This window comes from Pygoscelis adeliae, unplaced genomic scaffold (assembly GCF_000699105.1).
Source record: "Pygoscelis adeliae isolate BGI_AS28 unplaced genomic scaffold, ASM69910v1 Scaffold223, whole genome shotgun sequence".
Taxonomy (NCBI): domain Eukaryota; kingdom Metazoa; phylum Chordata; class Aves; order Sphenisciformes; family Spheniscidae; genus Pygoscelis; species Pygoscelis adeliae.
Window position 1 is genome coordinate 2,616,770 of NW_008824543.1, and position 11,164 is coordinate 2,627,933.

An 11,164-nucleotide genomic window follows, 5' to 3' on the forward strand; every position below is an offset into this window, starting at 1 on the left:
CCTCCACTGAGGTTAATCAAGGCATCACAGCTTAAACCGCATGACGCTCTGCTCCAGAGATTCATTATAGGTGTAATGCAAGAGAATTGCTAACCAGTTTATTTCCAACATTAAGCAGAGATGGTGCTAAACAATTTCCAAGGCTGCATTCAAACCTTCGGAAGATCAAATTTTAGTGTGTATAGACCTTAGGAAGGGAAATGGTAATGTTATTCATCACTGTAGTTCTCCTGTAAAATTGAAAAATATTCAACACTCCAAGAAAATCTGCTTTTCCTAAGTGTTTTCTGATAACACCTTCATTGCTAGAATCTGTGCGTACTGATTTTTTGTTTTGTTTTGTTTTTTATTTCCTCCTTCCAGCTTACTGAGGCAGGTTCAGGTATCAACTGCTTGGACTCCATGTGCTGCTTCTCAGATGGGGAAACAGCATGCACATCTGTTAGAAGAATGCTGGAACGACTAATGGGAAGATGTAGTCCAAGCCGGGTCAACAGGTGTGGCATTTCTCTCAATAGCCTTTGCTGCAGACGATTCTCCTATAAACTGGAACCTGATGAGCCTGCAGCAATAGATGTCTAGCAAACCAGCTGCAGGTTTTACTTATTTAAGTAGGAAATGCAACTCTTCATTGTACTCTTTTCATCCTAAAAGATGAGTTTCTTGGGTTTTTTTAAGTGCTTTCTTTTGGGATGGGAGGGGGAAAAACAGTTTTCAAAAGATTACTGTTAAAACGTTTAGTTTGGCTTACTAGAAGTTCTTGTGTTGTATCTATCATAATTTCTCTTGATTTGTACATTCTTCTCTTTAGAAAAATCAAGCCTTGCTGCTTTTTTTGTTCTCCTTTTTATGATTCTTTTTTTTTTTTTTGCCTTCACAAATCAGGAGTTGTTTGTAAAGTTGAAAGACTTTTCCCTTTGGTTCTTGATGTACAACCTCCAAATATTTACCTTGGAGCTTGCATTACTCCTGAAGATATACAAAAGGCTCACACTCCCCCCCACCCCTTTAAATATAACTTCATTGTTAGAAGGAGAGTCTTTAAATCTTTCAGCCATTGATTGATATGAAGATGAAATATTTTTGTAGTATAACTTTTATAATCTATTTCTAAAATCAGAGTAATTGACAGAACAGAGCCTTCAGGTTCTAAGAATTTTAAACTTTTTTTGGTTCTAGGAGTTATATTGTCAAAATCATGTGTGCCATTCCGAAGTATGTGCTAAATAAATCTTTTTCCTTCACAAACCACGTGTGAAACAAACCTCAGTGGGATAAAAGCACGTTAGAGTAATCAAATATGTCTAAGGAGCAGTACTGCTCTTGCAGTCAGCATAACTGTGAGAAAAGCTCTTACTAAATCTGCTAACGTGCCATCTCCCCATTTCCAAATAAGAAGGGATAGCTAACAAACATGGAAATATTTGGGGGTAGAAATAAAAATAGTGTTGTGTACATCGTAATCTCTCAGTCCCTGAATGATATCATGGTCCTTCATTGGTCAAAAGGCAAACCTGAAAAAGTTGCACTTCACACAATTTCAAGGAAACTCATTTTGTATTTGAACAACTTTGTCTCCTTTTGGTTGTGATATCATTCAGTCAGTATAAAATCTTGTGTGGGTAATTTTCACTGACAAGCTTTGTCAGTTCCGATTCTGCCTTTAGGTATTGACTTGGTATGTAGTACACCTCTGTTTTGAACTCGTGTTGAACACAGTGTCGGTGGTTTCAGTCAATTTCTCTCTTCTGGCTTGCTTATGAAATTTATTCAATGTTTCTACAAATCTAGGGTATGATTATGCAAAATATTTCATTCCATATGAAAAATGAACTGTTATGATTAAGTACATTTTTAATTCAAACTCTTGCTGTATAGAAAGTGGGCATGATGTATAAAATAAACAATTTAATAGAATTTTTAATCTACAAGGTGAGCATTTAATTGGTCTAAAAATCAACATTTTGGTAGCAGTTGCTCTAAGTTTTTTTTGGTTTTTTTCCACTTCTCTGTAAAACTGCACTTTCCAAATGAGGAACTTCTTATGCTACTTTTTTTCATTTATTGTTATCTAATTAGGGCAGACTTTTAGTTAACATTTGCCTTAGTGACGTGTAGTCTTATAAGGTAGGTATTCTGTGTTTATTTTCTGCAATGCATTTACATTTTTACAATTTCTTCTTTTTTCCACTCAATTTTTCTTTCTTTAAGAACTAACAATTTTTTATGGAAGATAATTCATATTTGACAGAATATTAAACACTTTTTGAAGACTGCTTTTTCTCAGGTTTTTTGTCTGCTTACCTCATGTAATTTTCAGATTAAGTTCCATCTAGCTGAATAATTTTGGAGTTGTTAGAATAGGGAAGTTAGTATTATGTTTAATGAATATGCAAAACTATCTTGGTGCTACATGAAGGGATTGAAGTTCTGTAGTTTTTGCTTCTGCCTCTGGTTGAAAGTACTTTGAACCATCTTCTAGTTTCACTTAAATTTATGTACAGTACAACTAGAAAAGACATTTTTAAATTTCAGTCTTACTTGCTTTCTTCAATGACTTCAGTTCCTTCCACTCAGCATTGACACTTAAAACCGAATCTAAAAGTCAAGGTACTAAGACTATTTTTTCCCCTACGCTTTCCTAGTGGTGTGTGAAAGTCTTTGTTTATTTTTTAATGTACTAACTGCTTAAATCACATGAGGCAGTTAAAAGTTGTGAAATGCTGAAGGTACAGTTAAGAAATCTATTTGGTGATTTCAAAATGCTTGTAAAATTGTTTAACCTTTATTCACGAGCTTGAGCTGCTTTGATTTTTACCTACAGCTAGTATCTTCAGAAGATTGCAGTGTCCCAAGCAGGATGGTCTTTTGCGTACTTGGGCTGTATTAAAACAGCTGCTTATTCAACCGGGAGGTAGCTGCAATACGTTGTCTTTGAGAGTGCTGTAGAATGAAGAGCACTGTTTTTAAATAATGTTGCTGTAGCTAGCTTGTGTTGTATTCTGTGCTCCTGATATTCTGTCAAATATGATACTCTGTCAAATATGATAACTGAACATGAAATCAAACATGGTATCAAAATTTGATAGAAACTTTGATGAATCAAAGTTGTACAAATGCTTGGAGTAGCGGGCCACAGAAATATAGTCTCTTGTACTTAATTTACTGCTTGTAAAATGTATTCGAGAAGTATTTTATATAGCTTTGTTCACCAGTTAGAATAGAAAATGTGTGTTGCGGTATGATAAAATGCATTTTTGTGTGTTCCATTAAATTGTCTGTCAACTTGTCAGTCACTAAAATACTAAAAATGTGGGATCACATACATTCTTGTACAGTAGGATTCATTAATGAATTGTTCAGATCTCCCATTAGTGGTACTCGTGTCAAGGCACCACATGTAAAAGTTCTAAAGAAACAGCAGATTTCTGACAGAGGCAAATTTGGAGGATAAGTTTGTTATAGTTTGATTCTTGCCTTCCAACCTTCTGTTTTTCAGCTTTTCACATACAGTCCTGTAATATTCTTCAACCAAGAACAGTATTTCTTCCTAAGTAGTAATCTGTCCTTAAGAGAAAGACGTTGTGAGATCCCATCTTAATCAAAAGCTCTGTGACATGTTGAGTAGTTTTCCTGATGCCTTAAATTTTAACTTAAATTTAACACTAAGGGATGAAATAGATTCATGGCTGTAGATAAGTTTTGCCTACCCGTAACTTTAGACAGCATGGACGCTTAACATAAGATATGTTAACCGGTGTACTGGGTTACCACAGTTAGCTGTGCGTACCACAAGGCTTTACTAGAATGACCTTAGGCCAAATCAAATTGTGGCATTCACAGTGCCTCAACTTACACATGCAGCATTCAGATTTTCCTTGAGGCACAGTATTAAAACTTTAGTTGTAGAACTGGCATATAAACCTCTGGTCATTTTAGTTCATAGTGATGAAAATACCTGTATCTGTGAGTAAACTTTGCCAGAAAGGTAAACATAGAATTGTTAATTGCATAGTTGGCATGATTAATTGCAGTATATTTTCAAAGGTTTGAATGAATTGCAGGTACCGACATGAGATTAATAGATTAGTCTTTTAAAGAGTAACATTTGCCTAATCTCATAACACTTTTTTATCTTTTGCTTTCATAGACTTTTCTCCTCACCTCTAGATTGTAAGTTCCCAGTCAGCCAAACTTTTCTTTTATTGTTACTTTAGATCATGGAGTTCATCGGATCCCTTCTATGCCAACGACAGAAGCATCTTGACTCTCTCCACAATGGACTCGCCCACTTGTTAACAGGGACATTTGTAAATGCCTTGTGGAAGCCATGTGGTGCTCACACACTATAATAGGTTCTGAAACCGGTTCAGTGCTACATCCCTGCCCTAGAAAAGACTAGCATGACTTCTAAGTACAAACCATGGCTTGTCTTGTGGCCTAGCATAAGTCATCTGGACAGTAATCGCTTCCAGTATTTTTTTTTCTAATTATATCCACAAATTGCTATATAATTTTCATTTGTAAGGAACGCTTTTACCTCTGACCATTTAATCTTTTTTGTTACCATATGAGCAGATTGGAATCCTGCATTTGATACTTGAGATGTCACTATAGCGCAGTGACAAAACCTTTCTCCTCCCAAATCCGAGTGATCCAATAGAACTGAACTTGCACAATGAAGGTTTTAGAAGTTGCATTTTTCATGATGACCCTTCACTTTAAACACACGCGTTAATGTTGAGCTGTCTCTTACAGTTGCTGTCTTAGCAGCTTGCATGTCAATTTTGTTATTTCCATGGACAGTTACTATATCCTATAAGCAATCAGTTTAGTAATTTTTGAGAGTTAAATACAGTTCAGATATTTATGCTGGTGTATGAGTGGCAATATTCTAGTCATTGCTTTGAAAAACACTTAACTTTTACAAATCAATAATTTGGAATAATAAGGGATATTACAGTTCACTGTTCTCTTAAAGAAGCCCGTCATCTTTTATTACGCCCTGTGTGTCTTGTTAACAATTCTTGATCTTGACATGGAAAAATGTGTAAGAATTGGTGGCTTGTACAGAATTCTCACTAGCATAAATTTTTTTAATTAATCCTTTTAAAGTTGGGGAATTTTTGCATGTTTTGTTCTGTTTCCTGTATTTATATTTGGTCACGTTGTACTTTGAAGATACAATTAATGCTTAATTATCTTCATATATCTGAAGGATCTGAGACATTGATGGCAATGTTTTGATACCTAAGTATGCCAATAAAAACAAATCGCACAGATGGAGCTTTGAATGGTACGCCTTGCAGGTACATCTATTGTCCCAGTATAAACGTGTCTGCGTGTTTGGGGCTGGGTAGCAACATTTGCCTGTTCATTCAGCTAGGATGACTAAACCTATTGGTTGTCGTTAGATGTGGGAGAGAAAATGGAGGTGCTGCCACCAGGGACATCCGTAGAGCATTGCCTTAGGTACGGCAATTTTTATGGCTAGAGGCTGGTAAAAGTGCTGCTGCTTCTAGACCCTTGTTTGGGAATCCAATTGGAAGTCAGCCTCTGACACTGAAGTCCCGTCAATAATTGGAAGAATCTTCCTGTCAGGCAAAGATGTAAAGCTGTATATTAAAACTATCCCTGGGTGGAACAAACTGCAAATTGAACTCAGACTGTAAATAACACCTACAAGAACTCTAATAAAGATGTGGTTAAGTGTAGGATTTGGACAAAACCAGTATTAGCTGCTTTCAGCCTGCCTGCACAAGTTTCCACTGTTGGCTTAAGTGCTGTCTCCCAAGCAAATTACATGGCAAATACTTCTTATTTCATAATTCAGGCAGACACATCTTACCCTCCTGGTATGACACTTCAGTGGGGCCTGGGCTGCTGCCAGAGGAGTGTATCCCTCTTGTTATGATGGTCCCAAATTCTCCCGAGTTCCATGAGCTGCAGAAGAGGAAGTGTTCGAGAGGTCTGACTTTCCTTGTATCAAATGCTTCGGATGTTCCTTACCTATAAACAGCTCTGCTGTTCGTTATTCTTGTTCATGACCTTAACCGGTATTACTTCAGTTCTCCTTTGGAACTTTATTTTTGCGTTAATGACTGGAAGCTTCACTAAACTGAAGGCTGCAGATAGATAGTGTGGGATTTTCAAGATCTCATTGTTCAAGGCAACGTTTGTGTAGTAAAGAAATTGTCATTGCAACCTTGTTTTGAAACTCGTAGTGACTTGAACGTGCAGTACATGAGGTTTTTGTCCCACTGGCATAGCTGAAGACCAGTTCGCAGATTAAGACGCTCTAAAACTGAATTATGAAACAGAAGAAACAAAATGGAAATATAGCAAATTTTCCTTTTAAATAAGCGTTTAATTCAGGGTTCATAGTTCATATCTGTATCATGCCTTCAAATGCCTAAGTGCAGTGAAGCTTAAGCTTGAAAATTGCAGTTGTGCACTAGATCCCCACATCGAGTGTCCAGATGATTAAGAATCACTGAAAATCGAGTCTTGCATACTTTGTGTAACAGGTATCAACGTGTGACTCATCTGACTGCACATAGTTTGAAACCTGGTTCCTATGCGGAGAGGCAATAAACTGATTCTCATCTCTCCGGTCCCCAAGAAAAATTTTATCCAGATGTGCAGTAGTAACAAAATACACTTGGATTTCACCCACTCCTGTAACTTACTTTATATGTCATATATATAATATTAAATCTGTTTTTAACTTCCTAGTAGTTTCTCATTCTAAGAGTCTTCATGCTGCCATGGATATCTAGGACATAAAGAATTTTTTGAAATACTCTAATCAGATATCTGCTGTTTAGCTGCATCTTTTACATCTAAATCATAGTGCGTCACTTGTTTGTCCATGTCAGCCATAGCATTCTAATCACCCAGTCAGCTTGTGTGACCGTGTAACCTCATTACTCTGTGTGGTTAGTGTGTCGTGTATTGAAATATAAACTGTGGCTAATTTTGTATAGTAGAAGGCAGAGGCTTTGATATACAACCCCGCTCCAAGCATTTAGATTGGCTCAGCTCTCCAGATATGTGTAGTATTTTGGCTTTTACCACAGAAACGTGTTAATTATATTTGCACAAAAGAAGCACAGTCCTGTATTTGAAGAATAATTTACGTTCATTATGTGTTTCTTTAAAACCTTCCGTCTCCTCTTCTCCCTTTGCCCCTACTTTCCCTTTTCCCAGTGTTTGTAAGGTTACCGAAGAAACATGCATTTAAACAATTCAGGAAGAACTTAAGAATCCATCTGTCTGCCAAGGTATATTTTTCTATTTGCAGTAAATCTAAATCGGTAATTTCTCATTTAGTAAGAACGTAGAATTGGTTTGCATTAAGACCAGATTTTTTTGGTCTGACAAATATTTTGGATGGAAGAAGTGACTGCGTTTTTGTACTGGTGTCACGAATCTTTTAAAATTGCTTCTATTGAAGGAAGAAAGATTTTGTGTATTTCTTTGACAGCTAAAGTGTATGAAACCATTCACTGTGCATTGGGTACAGTGTAGAATTCTTCATGAAGAAGACTGAACAAAATGCAGCTAATTCAGTGTAACGCTAGCATTCATCTCTGATTTAGAGTGTGAATGGGTGAGGGAGAATTTCCCATAGGAGGAAATGTTTTAGAATTACCTCTTAGCCTTGAAATCCATAAGGTATGGCAGAAAGCCTATAGTGGATGTTCTTTGTTAAAAGCAAGAGTGGTGTATGGTCACTTTACTATGCAGTGTCTCTGAAGAAGCACCTTCTCCATAGCCACCTTCAGAACAGGATTGAGTTCTCAGCACATTTTAGTTCTTGCTCTGAAAAATAGGGTTTGGGTTTGTTACCTAGAAAAACATAGTTTTAGTTGCCAAACTTAGGCTTTTTAAAGAGTGCAGTGGAAAAGATTAAGTGGGAAGATGCTCTGAATTGTTTCACAAACTAAAATGTAAATATTCTGTATATTTTTTAAGGTTATGAGGGGGAGGGGGAACAAATGCAAAGGAAGGAATGCTCAAAACTTTGGCTTTACATTTTCAGAATGATTTCGTTTTGTAGTGCAAAAGATGATTTGAGACAAGATTATGCAACTTAGAATGCGTATTAGGCAACTCTAATTTCTTACTGGAAATGGTTGGTAATACTCTCAAACACATGGGGTTTTTTATGGCAGTATAACCTCTATACTGTCATAAAAACAGTATGAAAAAAACCTCATTTTCTAGTGTTAGAAATGTCTCAGAGCTGTAGTCTGCATTATTTTTAATAGTTTTATCTGATACTTCGGGACTTCTAAATATTAGTAATTTTGGTGAAATTCGGTGTTCAAAAGTGCTCAATGATAATGTGCTCTGACCGTTCATTTTGAGGTTGTCTGTTCGTGGTGTACAATACCCAGTGACTCTCACACCATTGCCACTGCCTTGTTACGCAGACATCGCTGTTCTAAGGGAGTTATTCCTAGAGCTGGGCGGACCGGTCATTACCGACTAATTGTGGACTTTTTTTCTGTTCCTAAACTATTTCCCAGCTAGACTTTCTTCTTTGCAGATCTGGGTTTTTTTCTGTGAATGTTTTTATTGTTGGTTGTTTTGTATGTTCTTTGCTTCTGTTGTTTGCTTCCAGTGGCATGATTTGTCTGGTTTCTGCTCTCTATTGGAATGACTCAATTTATAACAGGAGGAGGAAAGATTGAAGATGGCTGTACCAACTCTTGCCGTCAGTCGTCTTAGAAGCGCATTCGCATCGGTATTTGCAAAGCTTTTGCTTTCCATAGATTTTTTTTTCCTTCAGCTAAATACTGCTCGTAAAGTCATCAGAAAAAACTCAACAGCAAGACCTTGTGCTGCCCACGCTTCTGTGGCTTCCGTTCAAAGGCATGTTCTCATCACTTTGAAGTATTCACCTTGCTCTAGCTGTTGCCACACGACGACGACGTTTTACAATAAGTACGTACAACTGTCATCACTGTAGATACGACTTTTTTTGTTGTTTCCAGTTTGTATAAATGCATAGACATGAATAAAACAGGAGGGGCCTCTGTATGTAACATGAAGGGGAAAGAAATGAAATATACTGCTATTTATGACGCAAAGTGTGACTTGTCTGAAAGAAACCCTGATGTGCACCTATATTGTGGTGTATATTAATTTTTCCTCAGCAGTTCCAAAGGAAATTATTTCATACATCAGTAGGTTCTCAACCTCTTTACATTTTGGCAATATGATAAAAGATAATCCATGGGGCGTATCGTTTAGAAAGCGGAAAATGGTTAAAAATGAGACTTACTTTCAGGTATGACTAAGATACCATTATTGCAGCAAAGAAAACATTTTTAAAATTCCCAGTTACGGTCCCATAAGCGAGTTCCAGTCCTATGCATACAAAACCAACAAATCATCTAGACTCCTGTTTTTTCACTGAAGTGTGAGCAAGTTCGGTGTCTTTTTTGAAGAAAAGAACTTGAATGATCTCATCTTGCAAGAAGTACCGTTTTAAAGAAAGATGTTGATCCTTAATTTTAGGCAGATAAGGGGCATTGACAACTGGAAACTGTAGCAATAATTAGTACAAAGAATTTTGGACCTCTGACACTGTGGCTGCCTCATGTTATTTTTGGTTCTCTGACAGCGAGTTGGTGTGCTTGCTTATTGTACAGCTTGGTCAGTAGAAGTTGTTTTAAAAACAGTTTATGAAAATTATATTTATTAAATAAAACTTTCACTTCTAGCTGAGTCATTGTTTTAATTATGTAAACATTAGAGGGAAATACGCCAGAGAAAAGCGAGGCGTGCTGCTCCATGTGCCCAGGATCGTTCAGTAGCAAGGCTGATGCTACATTCTCAGCAGGCGCGCACATACAGTACCTACACACAGATGTGCACGGCCACCGACATGGATCACAGACAGACACTTGTGAGCACTGATGTGAGCATGGAGAGCGCGTGTGTGCGCACACACACACAGAGGTGTGTGTAAGGGGGGGTCCCCCCAGCAGCTGCACTCAGTTGGCCCAATAGCTCAGCTCACAGTGGAGCCTGCCATGAGGCGTGCTTAGTGATGAATTCCAGCATGGGCTTCGTTCCTGTTTCTCCAACAGCGGACGGAACCGAGTGTTCCGTGGCTGCCCAGCCGCAGCCTTTACAGCTCCATCTTCTCGCAGGCTTTCTGGGTGGCTTCCTGTTCCTAATTTGATGTACAGCTTTCTCATTCTCACCCTTGCCAGTTGTCCTCTGAATTCTTCAACGAAGGAGAGCTTGAAATCTTGCACTCCAAAGACATAGAACTGAGTTTAGAAAGGAAACAGTTGTAATTTCATGTAAAACATTCAAATTACAGTTAGGCAGCTTTTGTTAAATTGAGAACTTGAATACAAGTTACTGGAAGAACTTCCAGAAGCAGGGAGTTGATTTTTTTGTACCAGTTTAAATGCCAGACTTGGGTTTGAGTTACAGGTGTCTGTTTAAACTGTCAGGAGCAAAACTCGTAGTGTTTAGATACCTTACTGATAGATAAGATTATAATTTCATCAAGTATTTAATGGTGTGGTCTACTCTTTGAGAGCTCAGAGGACTGAACGGCACCGTGGGTTTAAAAACTAGACTCCGTGTACCATACTCGAATAAAATCTACAGAGACTTCTGGCAACATTATTTAAATAAAGTATGAATGACAAAAGTTTATTAAATGCATTCTTAAAAAATTATATCTTTCTTAAATAAGGATTTCTCAGTACGGATTTCATTGTAAAACAGTTTTGAAGCCAGTAAGTCATTGTTACTTATTAACAGGTTGATCAATTAAAAAAAAAATCACTTTAGGTATGTACGGTAGTCTCCAACCATATTTAAACAACAAATGCGCTGTGTGCGGTGTCTTCCTTCACGTGCGAGGTAACGTCAGTGCAGCATAGCTGGAAGAGATCAGCTCCCTTTTGTACTTCTAAACATTTAGAGTAAGCAGTAGGCAAGGTGTTGCAGCAGCTCTTGGATTTCACACACACACCCCCCCCCAAAACAAAGACCTACCCATAAAGTGTATTTTATGCAGAAGACAAGTATTCGATACTTCCCCCCCCCCCCCCCTAAAAAAAAAATTTAAAAAAAAAAAAAGAAAAAAACCCCCCCCCCAACCCAAAAAAAAAAAAAAAAAAAAAAAGAA

At 37.4% G+C, this 11,164-nt stretch overlaps 1 protein-coding gene across 1 annotated transcript in view; it reads left to right on the forward strand.

Moving 5' to 3' along the window:
• Nucleotides 1-5,286, forward strand: part of ATP11B (ATPase, class VI, type 11B) — a 55,111-nt gene extending 49,825 nt beyond the window's left edge. Inside the window, exons 28-29 of the mRNA XM_009321718.1 lie at nt 364-497; nt 4,218-5,286. Coding sequence (XP_009319993.1) covers nt 364-497; nt 4,218-4,299 — 216 coding nt within the window. The 3' untranslated portion in view covers nt 4,300-5,286. The remainder of the gene's footprint in view (nt 1-363; nt 498-4,217) is intronic.
• Nucleotides 5,287-11,164: the final 5,878 nt, after the last annotated feature.